Consider the following 21889-nt stretch of genomic DNA (forward strand, 5'->3'; position numbering starts at 1 on the left):
TTTGAACCCTCAAAATACTTCCTTTATTTCGATGTTATTGATAGCTTCGTCGGACAATTGATGCCTTCGCCTTCATTGTGGAAAACTAGTTGGACCTCATGTCATCGAACAGGCAACTCTCGATCACTGAAACTTTGACAACGACAAATTATCATGGAGGAGCCTAGTAAAGGCCCTCGCTGCAAGATTACTACAATGTAGCTAGTACATGAGACATCCCTCTTTCACTCCCCAAACCCTTATGATAAGGGGCGTAATGCGCAACACCATCGTAACGCCCGCTTGCTGCTGCTGACCGCGAGGCCTAGACTCGACCCTGACTGACCTGATAGACCTATTCTAAACCACCAACGCCGAACATGAACCGTTACCCTGAATCCACAAGCAAAGAGAAAACCATCAAAAGCCCACAGGCCACAAAAGAACCTCCTGTTTAGCCTTTCAGTGGTATGGCGTAAGCTCCGGGAAGAACTGAGCGATCTTATTCGGATTTCCAAACTCAGACCGGCCCGGCTCCGGAGTCAGGGGACTCGTTGCTGTGTCTGTGCTAATCATGCTACTGGTCGTGCTATTGTTCGTCAAGGTGGAGGTGAGGCTGTAGCCTATGCTGGCTGCCGAGTAAGGCTCTCCCAAAGCGGCGCTCAACGAGGCACGCTTCTTCTTGATGTTTCCTTGGGTGGGCGGTTGCTGGGATCCTGCCCGCAGTAGCTGCGGAGGCGCCGTGATGTTACGGACATCAGGTACGTTAGACGAGCTGCTAGCTGTCTCGACGTTTGCTAGCGGGGTCCGGCCTCGGACTCCAGCGGGATCTGTAGTTGTTCGGCCCCGGTTGGGGGTGAATGATGGTATTATCGGACCCAAAAACTTCTTCTGGGCGTGTTGTTGGGGACTTTCAATCTCGATGGATGGCATGAGAGTTGCGGCAGCGCCGCGTGATGACGTCTTCTCGTTCGCGGCCAAGCCCTTCGAACTGACGAAAGCCGTAGAACGACGTTGTTGCGGATCCTGCTCATAGTACTGGTCCTTGATAGGATGTACTAGAACAGTTTGGTTGTGAATGGTCAAGATCGAGTTGGTAGGCACGTTTACCCAGTTTTCTATACGGCTTGTTAGCTCCGTCCCATGAAGTTGATTTCCCATTAGTTGGTTAAACATACCCCTTTCAAAGGACAACGGCTCACTCGCGACCAGCACGACGTCAGCCCCCTTGTCGCTCCGCTCCATCTGGTAGTCCCGGTTCGCAGGATCCGCCTCCCTCGTCTCCCACAACGTTCCGGAGGAGTAGTATAGGCTAGCAGCCTCGTCTGTCGAACTACCGACGTATCTGGTGCAAATGATCGAGTGCCCGTCTGTAAGGGCGAAGTTCAAAAGACTGCGGGTGTCGATATTTTCCGAGTGGACCAGACTCTCCGGGATACCGTCGATCAGCTCATTGATGATGTCAATTGTCCTGAGCATAGCCTTTCGCAAAACGATCGGTCCAAAACCACCCTCCGGCTGCGAGCTTGGGTCAAAGCCCATGCGCTCCAGTGTATCGAGGAACAGAGCAAAGGCCCATTCGCTGTCGGTTCCGCCCGCCACACCTAGGTACCACTTATCGGCAAGGCGCTCGCCAAGTCTTCTCTTGATGTACTTCCATCCCCCCAATCCACCGTTGTGCATCCACATAAGACTTCCATGGCAGAAAGGGTGGCAGTTGTCCTCGCTCAAAGTGCCCTCGGTGGTGGCTCGGACATGGGCGAACACGAGATGTGAGGCGGTCTTGGAGGCAAGGCGTTGTAGGTTCTGGCAGTTCCAGGCGGGAGTTGTCGAAGTAAACAAGCAAGGGGCGGAACCGAGCTTGGGGTCTGTGTAGAATCCTATGCCGAAGCCATCTGCATTGTTTTGGCCGCGACGGGTGTCCTATTCGATGGGATAATGGTGAGTCACTATCGCTCGAGGAGGAAAGGGCCACAAAGAGCGAACACAGGGGAATCGCATACCAGTCGCAATCGAGAATCGAAGGATTGCTTGAGAATCGAGTGGGCGGGGTCGAGGACCAGCTTGGAGAGCAAGATCTCGTCGCTTCCCTTGTATACCTGTTGAAGCACCGGTTAGTCAACATTCATGACGCGATAACGGGATCGAGGGTGGTTGTCGTCTTACCAAGAACCGACACATGGCCGAACGGTGTAGACTGAGGATGAAGCTAAGGTGTGACGATGCCGGCAATTGCTCGTCTGCAGCAGCGTGGGAGCGTCGTACTAATTGCTACCGTGTCGTTGAATTGAGGCGTACTGTTTGCTGCTGAATGCGCTAGGCTGACGTCGCCAGGTCGGGCTGGCTTCCAGGATCGGAGAGGATCGTATTGTTTGTTGTCTTCTAGAAGCGCAATGACGAAGGGGACAAGCAGCGAGGATGTCGACGGGACTTTAAAGGGCCAAGCGAGTCTATGACCAACAAGGACTGGGCCGATACAAAGGGTTCAAATATGAGTCCTATCCTGGAGAAGAAAGGTGGAATGCGGGATTGGGTAATTGGGCCCTTTTGGGCAAAGACCGAGACGCGGAGCTGAATGGAAAGACGGTAAGATGGGATTAAATCTAGGGTCTAGTGCAAGGTTGCCGCAGCGCGTCCAGTCATGCCAGTCCCGCCCATTCAGGGCTGACGGCATCGCCTGCGAGAATGGCGGAATGCAAGGCGCAACAGCCGGGACCCACCCATTTCTTGGGGCATTTTGCAGTCTTTCCCAGGATCTCCAGGCTTGCCACACTGCGACAGGCGCGACTGGCACATTCTCAGCACTGCAGGCGCACGATTCAGATTGATGTCGGGTCGATGTCGACGGGAAGCACTGGCCGGGGAACGGCGGACGGGGCGGCATCGACGGAAGCGCGGCCGTTTCTTTTTTTGTCTGACGTTTTCTACATGTTTCATCCAACAACCTCAACACTCTGATGCCCTATTCATGTCTCGCGCTCTTCCAGTCGGACAAAAAAGTCCCTGGCGCGAACAAAGACCCTCGCAACTGACCAGTAGAACTACTGTAACAAACAGTTCAACTGCCCAGGGTTCCATGTATCTTGATTGTAGCCGAGCCTGTATTGCCATCACACTGGGAGATATGTGTGGGTTTCTTTTGCTGCTGTCTAAGCATAGAATATACAAATTCCCCGGGGATATCGGGCAAAATATCAGCCTCTTTATACGAGATGGTCCAAGGTTTTCCAATGTGAATTACCCGAGTCACAAACATGGCGACACCCTCCGGAGCAAATGGGTGCTTAAACTCCGCGGCTGTTTCGCTTGTTTGCAACGGGACGGACCATCATTGTGCACTTGCTGTGTACACAATCACACCAACTCATTGTTCCTAGCCTTGGCAACAATGGAAGATCTGGTTTCATGTCAGCTACCCACACTCTCATATCAGGGGCAATGCCTATGTACAGACTACAGAAAATCCCAAAATCCCAAGATCCCTTCCCATCGTGGGCGAAGCGACTGAGGGATCTCAGGGTCTTGGCTTACAGTTAGTGACTTCAATAGGATTTGGCAACCTAGATATGATTTGGCAGTAACCAACCCTAGAGCACTAACAGCTAAAGCCCCACTTCATGGCAGTCGTAACCTGAACCAGGTCCCGTCGTCTGTTCGATCCAATCCCGCCCACGGTCCCAGTTTTTGTGAGTGGGGTGAGTTTGGCGGGCTGGCGCGGCTCCAAGAATCCCGTTCGGCTCCCTGAGCATCAATGAACAACTGACGACAACACTACCCGATCTCGACTCCGCGATCACGCCCGGACTTCTTTTTATCCGACTCAAAGGGTCCTGCGCCCTCTGAGACCGACATACGACACCGACGACGACGTTGACGCCGACAACTACGACCACGACCCTCGCTCTTTGATCGACGCCTAGATGCCTTGCCTGATTGCATGATCCGAGACAGGCACCGCTCCGTCGTTTCTCCATCATGAGCGCACAGCTTCGCGCTGCCGGGGCTCTGGGCCCCGTCGCCCGGCGTGTTACTCTCCGAGCTATTCGCCCATACCATAGCCAGCTCCCTACCGGCGGCCTTCAACGAACCGAGCATGCCTCGCGAGCATTGAGGCGCTCGATGCGCTTCCCCGCCAACTCCTACCATAACGCCGTCATCGTTCGGAATGCCTCCTTTATCCGCCTTCTCCCCAAGTTAGCCCTCAAGTTTGCGCGCATCCCTGCATTGTTCGGCACCGTGATGATTGGAGGTGTCGCATGGATCCAGTACCAGGCCATCCGTAAGCAACTTGCTGCCCGAGTCTGCTGGTAGCCGAGGACCCACGCTAACAGACACACAGAGGTGAGCAACTCGGCCCAAGAAGTCTTTGGCAACGTCAAAAATACCGTCACCACAACCGCCTCCGGTCTATGGGGCAGCGCCGTCGATATTGCCGAACAGACCAAGCGAGGTTGGGACAACACAAAGGAAGAACTCGAGCTGCCTGAATGGCTAGGGAACCTTTTCAAATCAGAAGGCGGACAGGAAGGTGGCAACAACAATGGTTCTGGGCCTGGAGGACCCGAGCCCCCTAAGAAAGCAAGGATGGGCGCCGCCGTTGGTGCTTCAGCAGCTGCTTATGGTTACGATGATGCGGCCGAGGAGGACGACCGGACTCCTGAGGAGATCTCCAAAGACGATCAGATGATGTACATGACCAAGATGATGATCGAGATTCGAAACCTACTCCAGAAGGTTGGCCAGTCGAGCACCGTCACCCTGCCCTCCATCGTTGTCATCGGTTCTCAATCGTCAGGAAAGAGCTCCGTTCTCGAAGCTATTGTCGGTCATGAGTTCCTGCCCAAGGGCAACAACATGATCACTCGCCGACCGATCGAGTTAACGCTGGTGAACGACCCCAAGGTCAGCGCCGATTACGCTGAATTTCCGGACCTCGGCCTTCACAGAATTACCGACTTCTCCCTGGTCCAAAAGAACCTTACCGAGCTTAACCAGTCCGTCCCCGAACACCAGTGTGTCTCGGACGACCCAATCCGTCTTACCATCCACTCGCCCCGAGTTCCGGACCTGTCTTTGATCGATCTGCCCGGGTACATCCAGGTTGCTGGAGAGAACCAACCCCGGGAGCTCAAGCGCAAGATTTCGGAACTTTGCGACAAGTATATCCGAGGACCCAACATCATTCTCGCCATTTCTGCTGCCGATGTCGATCTGGCCAACTCGACCGCCTTGCAGGCAAGCCGTAGGGTTGACCCAAGGGGAGAGCGGACGATTGGTGTCATTACCAAGATGGATTTGGTTGATCCGGAAAAGGGTGCTGCAATTCTGAGCGACAAGCAATATCCTCTACGCCTGGGTTACGTTGGTGTGATTTCCAGAGCTCCTCAGCAAACAGGACTGTTCAAACGGGATACCGGTGCTCTCCTGAGACAGATCAGTAAAAACGAAAAGTCTTACTTCAGCACTCATCCCGAATTCGGCCCAGACTCTGGTGTCAACCTCGGCACCGTAACACTACGCAAGAAGCTCATGCATGTCTTAGAACAGCAGATGTCATCGAAGCTACAGGATACAACAGCGGCCATTCAACGCGAACTCGAAGAGACTTCCTACCAGTTTAAGGTTCAGTACAATGAGGAGCCCATGACCGCAGAGGCCTATCTCGCCGCGAGTCTAGACGATTTCAAGCACGCCTTCAAGAGGTTTGCTTCCAGCTTTGGCCGTCCCCAGATGCAGCAATTGCTGAAGGAAGCCCTCGATCAGCGGGTTCTCGATCAGTTGGCAGCCAAGTATTGGAACAAGCCTATCGAGGATCTCTCCCCTGCTCCGTTTGAGCCGGAGAACATTGCCGACCTTCCCAAGGCCGACCCTAACTCGCAGTTTTGGCATATGCAGCTCGATACCGCCACTTCGGCATTGACCAGGCTGGGTGTCGGTCGTTTGGCCGCTACCGTTGTCGCCAACGCCATCCAGGCCAACGTGGACAAGCTCGTCAACAAGTCGACCTTCGCCAAGCACCCCTCTGCGCGCCAGGTCATCAACGAAGCTGCGGCCACCGTCCTCGCCGATCGCTCATACACCACCAGCGACGGTATCGAGTTCTCTCTCAAGCCTTACAAGTACGAAGTCGATATCCAGCCACAGGAATGGTCGCAAGGACGGGATCACGTTGCCGGTGTCCTGAAGATGGAACTGGACCAGTGCCAGAGAGCCATGGGTAACCTGGAGAACTCCGTCGGAGGCAAGAGGAAGCTGAAGGAGGTCATGAACTTTGTCGATAAGGCCCGCAAGTGTGAGATTGTCGTCGAGGGAGAGACCAGGAACGGCGCCGGTGGATTCAGCGCTGCTTTGCTCCAGAAGGGTATGTTTCTTTCCCTTCCTTCATCCCCTTTCCAAAACATATAAACTAACAACAAAAAAGGCCGCGAAGCCGTCTTCCTCCGCGACCGCGCCGACATCATCAACATGCGCATCATGGCCGTCAAGTCGCGCCAGTGCAAGTCGCTCGAGAACAAATACTACTGCCCCGAGGTCTTCCTCGACGCCGTCGCCACCAAGCTCACCCAGACGTCGGTGCTATTCCTCAACGTCGAGATGCTCAACGACTTTTACGCCCGCTTCCCGCGCGAGGTCGAGTCCAAGCTGGGCGAGCAGATGCTCGGCGGTGGGCTCGAGCGCTTCGCTTCCGAGGACCCCCGCATCCGGAGACACCTGGATCTGATCCGCCGCAAGGAGCTCCTCGAGCTCGTGCTGTCCAAGATTGAGGGGCTCAGGAGGTTTAACAGGAGCGATGATGATGTTGATTCTCATAACTATCATGGGCATGGGCATAGGGCTTATAACGGGAACTTGGGTAAGAAGAACTCGTCGAGAGAGGGGTCGGGGTCTTCGAGGGGGAGGTTTGGGTTTTAAGCAAGCAAGCAGAGAGAGTGTGATGGATAGGAAAGGGAAGGGAGGGTAAGGGCGTGAAATTGACTCTAGAAGAGAGAAGAAGAAGAAGAAGGAGGAGGAGGAGGAGGAGGAAGAAACAACAGATTTTCTTGTTGCAAAGGATTGGGAGGATTCTGTCTATTTATAGGCCAGTCAGTCAGTAAGGAAGGGATCGGAGGTAGAAGGGCGTTCGTGTGCTTGCTTGAGAATTCTCATTTTTGATTAGGTTCCTTGGTTGGGGGTTTTTGTCAGTTATTCGCATGGAGGAAGCGAGTTGGTCTTATTACTACTACTGGTGTTTGATACCGCAAAGGCAGGCAGGCAAATCAGGGAATTGATTAGCGTCGTCATATCAAAAAAGGGTGCTTCATATACTAGTTTTACTGTGTTCAGTTTCATCCGTTTTGTTCACATTACGTGTTCTTGCCTCTACTGGTGGACGAAAGAATGAGAGATTAACATGATCACTGTGAACTGACATGGGACTTGGATTACGACAAGTACGTTGTAGGAAGGAACGCTTCTTGTTCTGATATCAACAAGACTTTCTTTCCATTGCCTCTTCTCGCTTGCTAAATAAACACGCGGTGGTAAAATACCTAACAAAACTACCACCATCGTTACGAAAAACACCATACCCCTTTTCCAATTGTCTTATCACAAAAAAACATCCCGTCCATTATCAACATATGTAAAATCCCTTCTTTACGGCGTAAATTACGTAGAATCAGTACTCATCTGCACTGTAACCTCCCATCTCAAATTCGACCCCCTTCCATACCCCTCACCCAGCCGATTCTGCACCAACCTCGTCAACCTGCTCCTCAGTTGCGCCAGGGCGCCATCGTCCAAGCTCTTGGTAGCCAGACAAACCTTCAGGTTGGCCATGGCCAGGCCGTAGTGCACTTGCCAGAACTGAGCCTCCTCGACGCGCTTGATTTGAGGTTCGGATTCGATCTCACGGACGACAGCCGAGACTTGGCTGTTGTTACTGCTTTCTGTCCCTGAATTATCCGTTTTCTTATCCATGGCAGACGAGGAAGAGGATGATGGTGCAGATGGCATGTCTCTTGGCCCAGAGTAACTCATCAACAACATCAGCCCCTGCGCAATCGCCAACCGGGTGCCCAACACAAACATGCTGACGGCTATCGACGCGCAGATGAGCCGGTCGAGCCAGACAAAGTACGAGACGCTAAGTAGCGGGAGGAGCAGCATGACGCAGGCGAAGAACGTGGTCAGCAGGTGGAAGGGGTTGGACAGGATGCCTGCGTGCGGCAGGAGCTTGCGCAGGTACGGCAGGGGCACGCGCATAACGCGGCCGATGCGGCTGTGGTTGCGCAGGCCATAGGCGCTGATCAGCGTGCTGAGAATGGCGGCTAAGCTGGCGAAATCGACGGCGCCGGCCGAAACCCGCGGAGTAGTGACGTCGTGGGCATGGATGTGCGCTATCGGTGTCGAAGGGGCCATGCTCGCGCTCATGTCGTCCAAGGTATCGGGTAGAGGGTGGTGAGGCGCATGTTCGCCTACGTTTTCCAAAGCATGCTTGATGTTGTGCGAGAGCAGGTCGAAGCCGCCAAACACGAGGAAGACGGACATGGCAAAGCCGGCCAGGACCTCGGCGCGCTGGAGACCAAAGGGGTGTCGGATGCTGGAGCGACGCCAGACTTCGAAGTTGCCGAGGACGTCGACGGCGACGCAAACGGCAGCGGAACCGACGTCAAAGGCGACCAGATGCGAGAGGGCAGTCATGGCGAGCGAGCCCTCGGCGCTAAGGAAGACATAACCGGCAATGGCGGCGTGGCAGCAGCACCACCAGAAGCGCATGCGCTGGAGCTTCTGCATGCTATGCCATGCTTCCCTGAGGTTCGGAATAGGGAGGGATGCGGGGAGAACGGGCGGTGGGCGCGGTGGGGGTTCCTGGAAGAAGGAATGCTGGGCGCTAATGGAGGAGTGTTTGTATCGATGGCCGCGGCGTTGACCGATATTCTGGGGAGAATCACTATTAACAAAAAGGAGACATAGGCGGAACAGCAACGCAACATACAGATTTCACGGGCCCCGACGAGATGACCTGGGTCTGGAAGTTGAAGGGGTTCTTTGGCGGCGCATTGAACTCGCCCGTGGTGGGAGACGCAGACCCGTCCTGGGTCGCCATTGCAAAGGGACTGGGGTCAGGCGATGGGGACCGCAGAAGGCTCAGGTTCGCGTGGTCGGGATGAAGGAAGGTATCGGACGAGAAGGTTGTTGACCGCGGGGAGATGGGGGGATTGTAGGTTGACGAGAGAAAGAGGCCCTGGCTATTGCGTTTGCTGTGTTTGTCCTGTGACGGAGACTGTGACGGAGATGAGGGCGATGGAGCGGCTAGACTGTGGGAGCCAGTATCATCCTGGTCGCGATCGTCGAGGGCCAAGGAGATGATGGTGGTCTTGATAGCGTCGCCGCCGCTATGGTTGTTATCGTGACGCCAGTTGTTCCTCGGGGCGCCTCTAGCCTCGTCTCCGTGATGATCGTCGTCGTCCACAGCAGGGTAGACAATTGCCGGCACAATGACGGTCGGACCAGTCGCCATGTGCCTGTTCGGTGGATTGTGCTGGATGGCGGTTGACAGAGCTGTGGATGTGGCCGTCGCCGTGGCCGTAGCCGTGTCTACCGCGGTGGCGCTACCGCAGTCATTGACCAGCAGCGCCAGGGGCAGAGGTGGAGGGCCAGACGGAGTGGAGGCGGGCTTGGTGAGAGTGGACCTCCGTGTCAGGGGTGAGCGGCCGTAGTCGGCATTGGGCTTAGCGCCAGTGTGGGGCTCCATTGATCTTTTGTTTGTCTTCCGTTGATGTTTTTCACCTGTCCGGACGTGCAAGGTGTGAAATTTGTACTAACGATAACCATCGTGGGAAGAAGTTGTTGAATGTTCGCCCTTCAGTCACTATCATGAAGTGTTTCCGAACCCGACAAGATGTCGTTCCATGTCACACCCGTTCATCCCTTGCATAGTACATTACTTCCTTGTGTTTCTCAAACAGACTGAGCTCGGCAGTCGTTACCGTACAGTACCACATCACAAAGGGGTTGGTCGGGACTGCCATTGATCAGCCCAGCAGGGTCCAGGGACCGACTGCCTGCCGTGACGAAGGCAATCCGGCAGGATCGCAGGAAACCTCAATTCCAACGACTGTGGGGACAAGTGGGAGAAGTGGAATCGACTTGATGGAACCCCGATCCTCCCCAAACCTAAAAACGCCGTCCCCCTGTCGATGGTAGCGGGCGGTGGCCGCGGTGGTGATGCGACTGATGGTTTGATTGGTAGCTTCGAGCGCCTTGGACGCGAACGATACTGGACGACACAAAGTAGCTGACGTCCGATCTTCGCGACTTCCACTTGATGACCGAGGGATTGACTTTTTCCCTTTGCAGTTCTCTTATTTTAACGGAAAGGGCAGCCGAGTCCGGCCGGCGCATCCCTATTCGACATCGGCGCTTGTGTTTTTGGAACAGAGGCCCGTTCCATTATTCACAGGGACGACACGATTTGCGACAGACCAGGTGTTCAAACTCGCATCGATCTTTCTCGTCGGTTTCGAGCCATCGCGCATCCACGAAGCCACGTTCGATATACGATATCCCCATCCTCAAACCCCCAGTAGATCTGAGGAAAGATCAGGAAATAAGGCCGTCGAGTAACCTCCGCGACTTTCGACCGATTCGATTGCGCCCAGTCCTTCCATTCAATTCGATAGTCAAACTCTTTCCGACCACCCACGTTCGCAAGACCAATTCATCACCAGGGTATAACAATTGTCGAGCCCACCCTCAACCCAGACAGACGGTTTCACGGTCAACACAGGGCGAGGAGTGTGTGCGCCCTTGTCCGAACCCATAAGAGACGGCGCAAAGACATTGTCTGGGCGAACCTTATCCCCGACCCATCTTCCCCACGTCCGAGCAACCGGGTTCTCGGTCAAAACCCGATAAATAGACAAGCCACATCACCCTGGTTATGGACCAGCCGATATCCGAACCTGCGGGCCCTGCTGCGGCGCCCGACGTCAACCTGAATCGTCCACCTGCAGTCGTACGCAAGCGCAGCAATTCCGGCACAGGCGGGCTGCTGTCTCGGTTTCCCTTCATGCGCGCATCGAGCGATCAGCATAGGCCTCGTGCGCGCCGTGGGACCAACGAGAACGATTCGAAGCCGTCCGCTTCCCCAACCTCGTCACCGACAACTTCGCCTCCAATACCATCTTTTCGTACGATCCCGTCCACATCGAATACCTATACCGGAAACAGCGGCGCTGGCAGTAGTTTATATGGTTCCGCACCTCCGCTCTCACATGCGGCCCTTCATCAACAAACGATATTGCAACAGAAAACGAGGCGACGTAGGGGTTCGCTGAGGAAGGTTGCTCTGTTGGGACGAGGCGCTCAGCGAGAAAGGCGGGAGAGCTACCCGCTCAGCATCAACACACAGTTCGAGCTAGATCGTTCCAATGAAAACATTGCACGCGCTTCCGGGTCGGGAAGCAACATCATCACATCAAGTCCAGGCTCCATTATCAAGGAAAATAGCAGGAACGGCGGCTTTGGGCTGGGCATCTCGGGCATTTCGTCCCAGCCCAGTGCCAGCATGGAAGAGTCGGACTCTGAAGGGACATATACGGCCAAGGGCACGAGCAGCAGCAACATCACATCACCCAGTATGATGAGCAATGGCACCGATGACCCGGCAATGACGAGCCCCACCATCAGCTACACCACCACGGACGACGAAGACGCCCTCCACATGGCCAGCTCCAGAGGGCCAGGTATCATGCATTCTCTCTCCCGCTCCTCGACCAACTCCTCCATCAGCAGCCTCAACCTCCTCCACCCGGCGCGTGCATCCGTCTCCTCTTCAACTTCCGACTCCTACTTCCAGACCATGCCTACCAGTCGTCCTACACGTGGGACCCAGAACACACCCGGTAGCAACGGCACCAGTTCAGCCACCGCCACCTCGAACTCAATCCAAGGCCGCCGCCGCAGCTCGGTTCAACAACAACGAGCCAAGTCGCCGCTAAGCCTGACGACACCGATGCCGCCCCAGGAAGCGGTTGACTACTACGACGACTACAGCGACACCGAGTTCTGGGGCTGGATCATCTTGCTCTGCACGTGGATCACGTTCGTGATTGGGATGGGCTCATGCTTCGGCGTGTGGAGCTGGGCATGGGACGTGGGGACGACGCCCTACGCGCCGCCCGAGTTCGAGGATGACCCGACACTGCCGATTGTTGGGTACTATCCTGCGCTATTCGTGTTGACGTGGATGATGGTGTGGGTGTGGGTGTCGGTGAGCTGGGTGGGGATGAAGTATTTTAGACATGCGAGGGTTGGGGGAGACTGATAAGGGGCTGTTTCAGACCCGTTGTGGGAGGTGGTTGAGGTGAAAGAAAGGATATTTTGGGTAGAAAGTCAGGAGAGAAAGGTTAAAATGTGTCATGGTAATGGAAAAGCCGAGAGATAGAATACTAATGTCTATTGTTTACTTTTGCATGTTTTTGAAAAGGGGGTAGTCGCTTGGCACTGCTCACGCCCCTTTACCACATTCTACACTGGTGAGTACACAGTAGTAAGAACTTCAGTCAACACAACCCCCAAACTTTCCCCGCGGTGTTTTCATCCTGATTTTTGGGGGGGGTTTCGTTCTAGACTCCATCCCTCAAAAGCCAAAAGCCACGTGGCGCCGGAAACGTGGCCATCCACCTCACTCATTTCATCTCGACCTTGCGGTACGGTTGGGTTCCGAACAATGAGTGAGTGAGTACGACAGAGGGAGGACAGACACGGTTTCGCCATCCATGTGGCGCACACGCCTCTTTTGCGTGCAAACTTCGCCCGTTCAAGTTTGGAGGAGGGACAGTGAGGTGTGGTGTGAACAAAGAAAATATCATGGAAAGGGATTAGAACAATAAAAGAACATTACTCCCGTCTGAGAACATGGCTTGGGAGATAAATCTCGGTCGGTATGTTCCGTTCCGTTGGGTGGCTGTTATTTGTTAGTGTACCGGTTACGGCTGAGTTGATGAGGCCGGGAAGTGTACACAATGACAGAGTACATACAGTACATAAGTACATGACAGACCGATTGAAAGGCAAGGCAAGGAATGACAGATATATAAGGCAACCATATTTGAGGTTCGGACGGACAAAGTATCGTTCATAACTATTGATCGGGGGTTTTGTGTTAATCGGTTATCTTGGATTATTTATTTTATCTTCATGGGAACAATACGACAAACATCATCATGCCGCGCTGAAATATCCAACAACAGCGCTGGTCAACCGGGAAGGTAAAATAGCATGAGAGATACAGACAGAGAGCATGGCGAAGGGCTTAAGAGAAAGAGAAAAAAATACACGCAGTGAACAAAAAGAGGACACTAGGTAACTTTGGCATCTCGACTCGAATGCGTTCTTACGGACTTTCTGTTCCTTGTCATTCATTGTGTGTCACAGCATACCTACAGCTCATATCCCGAGACCGACACTATGGTTTGTCGGCGTATTCCATATTGCCGGTGTTGTCACTCTTCCCACGATCATCGATTGCTCGTAGAGATGATGATCTTGTAATCAAAAGCCCAAATGTATCGTTCCGATCGTGTGATTGATCATCGGGGCCTTTTGGCAAGGCAGGCAGGATTTCCGGGTGCCCCAATATCTTACTGTATCCCGGGTAAGTAGTGTGTGGGATTTGTCCTTCGGGGCACCTCGATGGGCAGTCAGGTCGGGTCAGGTGTCTTGCATCCGGGGCGAGGTTGATGTCGAGGTGTCGAACTGAACTGAACTCATTGTGGCCATCAAGGTGTCTCGTTACATACCTCGTGTGGTTCAGTTGGCAAAACGTAGCCGAGCCGGATGAGCACATCATGCAAATTTCTAGAAGGGTCGGGGAATTTGTTGTACTTTCGGAAGCACAACTCAGAAGAAGCGATCGACATGAGCTTGGTTAGACATGTCAATCTTCAGGGAAGTCCCCAAAAGCCACCCCAAGCCAAGCATATCTTGCCAAGCCTTCGGGTCGTAACGAAGGGTTTGTGACTGAAATATTCGTGTAACTTCAGCAGTTCACGTTTTATGCATCCAAACTGAACCGTCGTTGTCCATATCCTCAAAAGAATTGTTTCAGGTTCAGACGGAAGACAAAATAAGCGCGCTTGACGAGGAGCCTTCAATCAACCGAAATCCCACTTGCCCGTATTACCTTTTTGTCTGCTCTTCCATTGTCGTTCTCAACTGCAAGGGCAACTAAAATCGAAGGCGGTTGCATTCGAAAGACGTGCCGAGTTGACCAATGACATCCGTCATCAACTTTATGAAAAAGTTAAGCGCTCGCGCTTGCCTCCTTCCCCTCCGCCATGTGGAAAAGGTATGTGAAATGCTTCGGCTTTTTTCTTGGCCTTTTCTTTCTTCTGGCGGCAATCTCAGCCCTGGCGGGGACCCCAGTGCGGCTTTCTTTTGTTGTTGGGAGTTGGGCATTGGAGATTTAAGCCAGGCAAGCGCTGGAGGCGTACCCGTTGGGTTCGAACACACAAACCCGTCGTTAGTTCAGTCCTGATCCTTGATGGCTACTGCCGCGTGGTCCGATGAGGTTATGTATGGGATGCCCGGTGAGGTGGCGGGGACCGGGGGAGGTGATGGTCCTGTCGAAAATGACGGATCGAAGGAGTTTCTTTCGGTGCGAATGCGTTCAGAGATTTGTAACATGAAACCTCGACTTGCCAAGTCCCAATTCAAAAGATATCTTTCCTTGCCAAAACATGCCCAAGGCTTGTGAATGTAGGACAATTCCGAGCTGCTGGTGCTCGTCCTCACACGGTTTTTGAAGCAGAAGTTCTTCATCTTGTCGGGGTTCTTTTTTCGAATGCTTCTTGTGTGAATGGTGGGAAAAATGCCAAGATCACCTGAGTGTGCAGCTCCGATGCTGATGCAGACTGTCACATCGGCACCGGCTCTCTTTGCTGTGAGTAGGGGATATGTTTCATGAAGAGGGGAAAGTCAATGTAATGGTCCCTCACACCCATACAACCGAAAATGACGAGAGCCGCTTCTTCGAGTCGATGAGCCTTGATGCATAACGAACAAATCCTGGAGAGGTGGCGGGGGGCCAAGAGCCATGCGTCGTGGTGGGTTACGGCGTGTGGTGATACAAGAGAAGGATACAACGGGGTTGATATCCTGCCATTGGATGGGAATGGGATACGGTTGGGAACAAAGCAACAGAACGGGTGTCCAAACCAGTTGATGGGCACCACAGACAACCGGACGTCTGGTACTAGACCGGTATGGAACTGTTTGACAAAGGCCAACATAAACAGAAGCTAGAGCGCTCGATTGTAGGGTGTATTGAGGCAAAAGTTCCCGTCATCTGGCTGGACCGTTCTGTGGAAGTTGTCGAAGGTTGTGTTTGGAAATATTGGCGTCAATCATTGTTGGTAATAGCTGAACAGCCCGCCCAACTTGTCCTCTGATGGATATGATGCGCAAATCCATTTCTGCGCTGTAGACAGATGCCCGGCTTCGATGGCTGGATAGCAAACGTCCATCCCCAGAATCTCGTCCACCCCCCGCACAATTCCATGTTTTGATTCCGGGTTGAACTCGACAGCTCGTTGGGTGAATTTGCCTCTTCCAGCTTCCCTTGTCCATGGACATCGTCATGTCAGCTCTGTCAGCTCATGATGCCGCATCCTCCGCCCCGGTCCGCCGTAGAAAGAGCGGGACTGTTGTGGAGTGCTCCGTGACAGCAGCTCATGTAGGCCGGTATTGTCTGGGTAATTACGGGGCACTTCGCGTCCGCCTGTCGTCTGGGCAAGCTGGAAATGAACGTAATTAATGCTAATGCAATCGGCCTTTCAGCTCCAACGGCCACCATGCCGGGTTGGTGCGAATGTAGAGATAGGAGAAGAGGGGAAGATAAACAGGATGGGAAGCTGTTTGAGAGTTGACGGAATCACAACTGATATAGATAGGATGAAAGAGTGAAGCAATTTCAAGCGGCAATGGGTTGACTCGTACTTGAAGCGGCTACCTTACCTGATGTCGCCTTGCATGTTTCCTTCCGTCTGAAAATTACGCGGAGGGAACCAGTCCATGGGCGGTAAAGCAGACGCTAGCGCACGTACCTTGAACTCCCGCTCTCAGTTATAAATTACCTGTAGCGGGTCGTCTTTAGCGTGCACTTTACCAACTGCATCTGTGCGGTGCCCTGACACTAACGAAGCAGCGTCTACAGAAAAAGAAGCCTTTGATACCTAGTCACAGCGGGCTGATCTGCTTGGACAATTTGAGCTTCAGTTGACCTGAACGTTACCTCCGTTACGCATCTTGGCGCTTGGCATTTCCGCCTGTCAGTCGGAAGCAGTGTCTTTGCTGTGTCGTCCAGCCTCCCGTCCAACACGCAGTCACCAGTCTGCAGTCTCCAGTCACCACCAAGAGAGGTCCCGTCTTTACCAATTCCACTTCCCCTCCTGGCCTCTGGCCTCTCCTTGAACTCAGAACAACCTGGAAGCGCAACAGTCCAGGCATGAGCAGGCAAGGGTCAGCGACTACGCTATAATCTCCATCAGATTTGACCCGAGGGCGGTCTCCTTGCTTCCTTTTGGTTTTCCACTTTCGTCAGCACGCTCAAAGCTTTTTTCTTCTTCCACATTTTCTTTCTTTCCCAGCTCCCACAGAGTTGAGGCATCATCTTAGGTTTCTGATTCCCCTACCTCTACCATACTATCTCGCATCACATCGCATCTTTGCAGTGGTTTCTGCACCAGATATTCTCAGCTATTTCCTCGCCAATACCCTGGATCAACTGGAAGCCTCCACCTGGCCAAGCCAATCGCCAATCTTCGGTCCCGGCCGTCCTTCCTCGCGCCCTCGTTCCGACCGCCCAGGCGCCCAATTGCCCAGACTCCCAGGGTGCACTGCAACCAAAAGGGAACCAACAAAAGGGCATTGCTAGGTTGTTTGGCAATTGCTTGGGCCCAAACCCCAACGACCGCACCGCAACGCACCGCATCGCACCGACCGGCGGACATACTCCTGTACTCCTCACGCACTCGTCTCCGTTTTCTCAGCTCCTTCCTCCGATCCCGATTTCTCGTCCGCGGCTGAGGCATTTGACCATCACCCTCGCCCATCCCATCAATCATCCTCAGACGGGGTCCTCATCCTCGCGGTGCAACTCTCAGTCGATACAGCCCGCCGAATTTGCAATCTTGGTTTCGCCCCCAGCAACCCACCCCATCCAGAATCCACTCGCATCATTTCCCCGTCTCGCCAATATCACGCTCTCACTACGACCTGCCATCTATCGCCCTCAAACCATCAACTATACATCCAAACTGTTCAATACTATATCTCGACAACATTGTGCGCGCGCTATCTCGTTCGATACCGATCCCTATCGCATACCCTTCAACCGCTTGACCACGGACTATTAGCCTCCGCGTGTCACGGTACGACCACATACAGTCTTAGACGTCCGACCGACCGTCGTCCGCAACAGACGTATCCCATCTCCATCTCCCCGTCTGGTGCCTACCTCGACACTCGTGGTGGCAAGCCAAGATGAGGGAAGTCAACTTCAGCATACCCAACGTCAACAAGGCGTCCGTGGGCATCACCACGGCTTTGTATGACCGCCGAGCGCTCGACTGCACCTCGACCCTCCCGTTGATCAACTCTCTAAACCATCTCGCCTATCTGACCACGTCATCGGCACGTATCCGAGACATTCTCACTGTCGATGGCGGTATCGAAAGACTAGTCTGCATCCTGAAGGAGGGTCGCAGCAAGGATATGATGGACATGTGGAAGTGGAACTTGGCTTTCCAGTGCGTGGTCAACATTGGTGTAAGAGGCACGGAGAATGTCCGAACCCGCGTTGTCGAGGCCGACATGGTCCCCGTCATTGCTACCATCCTCGACAATTACATCAAAGTCATCGAAAGGGTTCGTGAAAAGGCTGAAGAAGCAAAGCACAAGTCGGATCCCCATCACCGGCACAGGGTTGGTGGCAGCAGCCGGGTGCACAAATCCGCGAGCTTTTCCTCTAGGCCCACCAACGTAGACGTGGACCAACGCGCTTTCCGTCGTCAGGCTGCCCCTCAGCCTATTGATGTTTCAGCTACCTTGGCTGGTCCTTCGACGGAAGTCGCTGCGCCGGACACTGAGACAACCCCGACCGCATCCCGCTTCTCTGGCCAAACCCTTGGTGAAAGGACTCTTTTCTCCGCACACCGCTCACATCACCATCACCATGGTGGTAGAACACAGGAATCGCAGTCGGCTGTACCCTCGCCTACTCGTCATGAAATCCAGCCGCCTACATCGGCCGGGCCATCATCTGTTGAGAACATCGATGGCTTTTCCAGGGCTGTGCGGGAAGCCGATCGCCTACGGAACATGGCGCCATTTGCTCACGCGAACCTTACATCCCAGCCTGCCTCGCCAACAACTCCTTTGCCGACTAACGTCCGGCCCCCTTCGATCTTGGCCCCCAATGGCCGCTCTCGCCGTCGACCATCAATTCGTCATCAACATTCCACTGCGGCCGAGACAGACGACATGAACACCGATAGCGTAGCATCTGATGAAAATCAGGATGCCGAGATGTCGGGAACCGGAGACGTACAAAATGACGTTGAAATCCAGCAGGTGTCGGTCGAAGATGGTGACGGTATAATGACTGGTGCTGCTCTTGACCTAGCCACCCCAACGGCTTCGGAGGCTCAGGAAGCTGGAACCTTCAACATCACCCACCAAGGTGCCGTGGACGCCAGCATGGAAAATAACACAACACCCACTCAAGTCACCAACCTTCATCTGTCACCAAACAGGCCGACCATTGCGAACACCGCTCAACCGACTATGCCCAATTCGAGTGTCCCACGTTACCTGCTGGATCGCCATGTGACTCCGAACCCGCAGATGCTTGCCGCCATGCCCAGGGAGGAGGACGTGTTGATGTCATTGCAGCTGTTGGCATACGTATCAAAGTATTGCAATCTTCGCAAGTACTTCCAAAAATGCCACCTTGTCCCCAAGCTCAAAATTGGCAAGGAGATCAAACTTCTCGACGGCATTGATCCCGCCGAGTTGGAGGCCGAATTGGAGGCGGAAGACGAAGAGTGCGAAGAGGAATACCTCCTCCCCAATGATCAAAACATCTTCCCCCTCGTGGAGAAGTTTACAGTCCGGTACCACAGCACAGACATGCAATACTGGGCCGGGGTGGTTATGAGGAACCTGTGCCGCAAGGACGATACCCGGGGAGGCATCCGACAGTGTGCTTACTACCAGTGCGGCAAATGGGAAGAGTACACGAGGCAATTTGCAAAGTGCCGCCGTTGCCGGCGTACCAAATACTGCAGTAAGGAATGCCAGAAAAGTGCATGGGCTTTCCACCGCCACTGGTGCATTGCCGCCACGCCATGATTTGGACGTTTACGGAACGATATCCGTTATTGATACCCCCCGGTACACACATCCCGGGATACTTGCTGCTTGCATGGCGTTTTGCGTCTAATGTCTACTGGGAAGAGGAGTTGGGAGCTTAAAGTGGTTGGAGCGGCATTACGAAAGCAAAGCATATTCTCCTGTTGCATGGCGTTGCGCGATACATATATCCAAGGCGGTTCAACGAACATGCATCATCACACACTCATGCATTGATTTTCTTTTTACAACATCAGACACAGTCCATACGATTCCCCCTCGGTTTCAATTCCCTTTGTCTTTGCTTTACATTGATGCTTTTCCCGGCTGGGTGCACTGTCTCTGAAAGTCCATACTTTACGACTACCTCTCTTCGCTAGATCAATTCCAATTGGTTTCTTCAATTCAAAGGAATTTCGAGTTATTTCAACACTGGCAACCCTGCTTCGTACATTGAGATCCGACACGGACACTGTCGTGAAGCCAACTCGCAATGAGTGATACGAGCGGAAACGGAAAACAACGCATTGGCTTGAAAGAGAATTCGCATCGCACATCTTTCCCCTCCCCAGCAGATCTGGATCGGGATTGGGACTTTGCGTTGGCCTTGGAAGGTGGGGTGGACGGTTGGATGGTGGGAAGGCATCATCGGGTTGGCGTTCTTTCTGGTTTCCTTTATTTGCAAACATGTTGATTAGGTTGTTGCTCTTTCTTACGGTTACCTAGGCATTGATGAAAACAGAGTTAAGCGCGGGTACACACGCAATGCACACAAACACATACGTTCGCAGGGTCTTTTATTTGCGTTTCATTAAGTAACATGGTGGTCATGTGCACGCGAACAGGCAAATACGTTGTCGGCAAAAGGGACTTGAGCTAAGCATACGAATTATGGACAATAGTTATGACCTCGGTTTAGAAATATGGGATGAAAGAGGGCGAACAGTTGCCGGTGAGGAGTTACGGCTGAAGAGAGAGAACCAATGTTGGAGGACCACAAGAGAGCTCAACCAAGGGAGCTTCTCAATACTTAGCTCCAAGGGTAATTCACGCAACTGGTTGGTGCAGACCAATTCAACTCAACCATCGACACGAACAGGAGAAAACATAGGATGACCCAGGCTATATACCACAGCGAAGATACGAAACAATGCCGTGGAGTCTCGAGGGCCGAAAGACATCATTCTCGAGGTCATACAACTCCAATTCATGGTGGCCTCGCAGAATGCCATCAGACTTTCATCAAAGACATTGTGACATTGGATTTTGGTTATTCCATTTACACTTGAAGACCGCTTGAGTATCCAACGGTCGTTTGATTCTCCAGTTCCTAATCTCCAAACCGTCCAACCATCCCCTTGACTTTCACTCCTCCAATATCAGTTCAGACTTCAACTAGATATCTCCCGGCCTTTCTCTTTGACCAAGTGGTGGTGCCGAAGCAGTGATCTGGGGCAGCAATCTAGGTAGGTATGCAAAATGAATTAGTCAAACATCTCGGTATCTCCTTCCTTTTTTTTTCCTCGACTCTTTTTCCGTTCTTTCCTCATCTCATGTCTCCTCGTTCCCTCTCTCTACCTTCAGAATGTGAAGATCAACTTACATACCTAGCACGTTCCCTTCCTTCTTCGACTCGACTTGGCTCTAGCAAGTCCCATCAACCCACTGATTGCAAGTAGGTCCATAGCAATACTGGCAATAGCACTTGCCCTTGCTGCAACTGCAGAACTGAGGGCACTTTCCGGCCCGCTCTTCAAGAAGAAGGGCGGCGACATCACCGGCGGCGGCGGCGGGTTCGGCGGCAGGAGCGGCCATGGCTCCGAGGTTGGCGAGGGAGGTGAGGAGGAGGGTGAGGGTTGTGGTGAACTTCATGTTGGATTCGGTTTGGTTGGTGAGACTGAGCTGGAAGTTAAAAGAGATGGGAGTGGATGTGAATATGGATTGCTTGTGCTTGTGCTTGTTGGTGAGGGAGATGAGAGCTTGAGAATGGAGATGACGGGGTGTTTTGGGAGGGCTTTATACATACCCGTTGACAACCAACCCCAAGAGCTGTCCATGAACTCTTCTCTTTGATATTCATTGTTTCGGGTGTTCTTGTTGCCCTTCCACTACTCAATGACAATTATCCGTTCCCTCTCCCCTCTCCTTCTCCGCATCATCATCATGAGGCAAATCCTAGCCATTGAGAATTCAGCCTGAGTTCGTTCATCTTTCCCGACGGAGGTTGAGGTCGTCGTTGTGGGAGGATATATTTTCAAAGACACTCGACGTGTTGGAGGCTCCTTTCTTTCTCTCTGGTTCCTCACTGGGTTCGAGATAGTTGTGTGTGGAGATAGTAACTGCTTGATGGATATCGACACTCAGGACTCCATGTCCCCGTCGGGGAATATATCGGATGGGAAACCCCTGGTGTGGGGAGGAAGTGGGCTTCCAATTTTTTCGGCAGACCATTCCGCAGAGATTTCTTTGACGCTAATCAGCCATCAAAATCGTGGAATATGACCTTTTAAGT

General features: G+C 53.2%; 6 protein-coding genes across 6 annotated transcripts; 3 read left to right on the forward strand and 3 right to left on the reverse strand.

Annotated features, from left to right (window-relative positions):
- Positions 1–51: 51 nt before the first annotated feature.
- Positions 52–2593, reverse strand: SMAC4_03956 (uncharacterized protein). The gene is made up of 4 exons (XM_003348062.2): positions 2146–2593; positions 1983–2078; positions 1158–1902; positions 52–1097 (listed from the first exon to the last, which is right to left on the reverse strand). Exons 1-4 carry the CDS (start codon positions 2158–2160, stop codon positions 442–444), a joined length of 1512 nt encoding a protein of 503 aa, XP_003348110.1. The 5' UTR covers positions 2161–2593; the 3' UTR covers positions 52–441.
- A 1079-nt stretch (positions 2594–3672) lies between these two features.
- Positions 3673–7374, forward strand: SMAC4_03955 (uncharacterized protein). The gene is made up of 3 exons (XM_003348061.2): positions 3673–4258; positions 4319–6340; positions 6401–7374. Exons 1-3 carry the CDS (start codon positions 3955–3957, stop codon positions 6889–6891), a joined length of 2817 nt encoding a protein of 938 aa, XP_003348109.1. The 5' UTR covers positions 3673–3954; the 3' UTR covers positions 6892–7374.
- Positions 7375–7430: 56 nt separating this feature from the next.
- SMAC4_03954 (uncharacterized protein) lies at positions 7431–9854 on the reverse strand. The gene is made up of 2 exons (XM_003348060.2): positions 8957–9854; positions 7431–8898 (listed from the first exon to the last, which is right to left on the reverse strand). Exons 1-2 carry the CDS (start codon positions 9713–9715, stop codon positions 7627–7629), a joined length of 2031 nt encoding a protein of 676 aa, XP_003348108.1. The 5' UTR covers positions 9716–9854; the 3' UTR covers positions 7431–7626.
- Positions 9855–10903: 1049 nt separating this feature from the next.
- SMAC4_03953 (uncharacterized protein) lies at positions 10904–12428 on the forward strand (the record flags this gene model as incomplete). Its single annotated transcript, XM_003348059.2, has 1 exon — positions 10904–12428. One exon carries the CDS (start codon positions 10904–10906, stop codon positions 12287–12289), a length of 1386 nt encoding a protein of 461 aa, XP_003348107.1. The 3' UTR covers positions 12290–12428.
- A 4060-nt stretch (positions 12429–16488) lies between these two features.
- SMAC4_03952 (uncharacterized protein) lies at positions 16489–20536 on the forward strand. Its single transcript, XM_003348058.2, has one exon. It carries the CDS (start codon positions 17509–17511, stop codon positions 19375–19377), a length of 1869 nt encoding a protein of 622 aa, XP_003348106.1. The 5' UTR covers positions 16489–17508; the 3' UTR covers positions 19378–20536.
- A 485-nt stretch (positions 20537–21021) lies between these two features.
- On the reverse strand, positions 21022–21249 carry SMAC4_03951 (uncharacterized protein; the record flags this gene model as incomplete). The annotated part of the gene is made up of 1 exon (XM_003348057.1): positions 21022–21249. One exon carries the CDS (start codon positions 21247–21249, stop codon positions 21022–21024), a length of 228 nt encoding a protein of 75 aa, XP_003348105.1.
- Positions 21250–21889: the final 640 nt, after the last annotated feature.

The sequence above is a fragment of the Sordaria macrospora genome, chromosome 2, assembly GCF_033870435.1.
Source record: "Sordaria macrospora chromosome 2, complete sequence".
In the NCBI taxonomy this organism is placed as follows: domain Eukaryota; kingdom Fungi; phylum Ascomycota; class Sordariomycetes; order Sordariales; family Sordariaceae; genus Sordaria; species Sordaria macrospora.

Excerpts from the sequence above, each read along its gene's own strand:
- SMAC4_03952 (XM_003348058.2), top strand. The coding sequence starts at position 17,509 with ATGAGGGAAGTCAACTTCAGCATACCCAACGTCAACAAGGCGTCCGTG.
- SMAC4_03954 (XM_003348060.2), bottom strand. The coding sequence starts at position 9,715 with ATGGAGCCCCACACTGGCGCTAAGCCCAATGCCGACTACGGCCGCTCA. Across the intron at positions 8,899-8,956 it reads CGTCGGGGCCCGTGAAATCT|AATATCGGTCAACGCCGCGG; the intron begins GTATGTTGCGTT and ends GATTCTCCCCAG.
- SMAC4_03956 (XM_003348062.2), bottom strand. Across the intron at positions 1,903-1,982 it reads TCGATTCTCGATTGCGACTG|GACACCCGTCGCGGCCAAAA; the intron begins GTATGCGATTCC and ends CCCATCGAATAG. Across the intron at positions 1,098-1,157 it reads GCCGTTGTCCTTTGAAAGGG|AAAACTGGGTAAACGTGCCT; the intron begins GTATGTTTAACC and ends CAAGCCGTATAG.
- SMAC4_03955 (XM_003348061.2), top strand. The coding sequence starts at position 3,955 with ATGAGCGCACAGCTTCGCGCTGCCGGGGCTCTGGGCCCCGTCGCCCGG. Across the intron at positions 4,259-4,318 it reads GATCCAGTACCAGGCCATCC|AGGTGAGCAACTCGGCCCAA; the intron begins GTAAGCAACTTG and ends ACAGACACACAG. Across the intron at positions 6,341-6,400 it reads CGCTGCTTTGCTCCAGAAGG|GCCGCGAAGCCGTCTTCCTC; the intron begins GTATGTTTCTTT and ends ACAACAAAAAAG.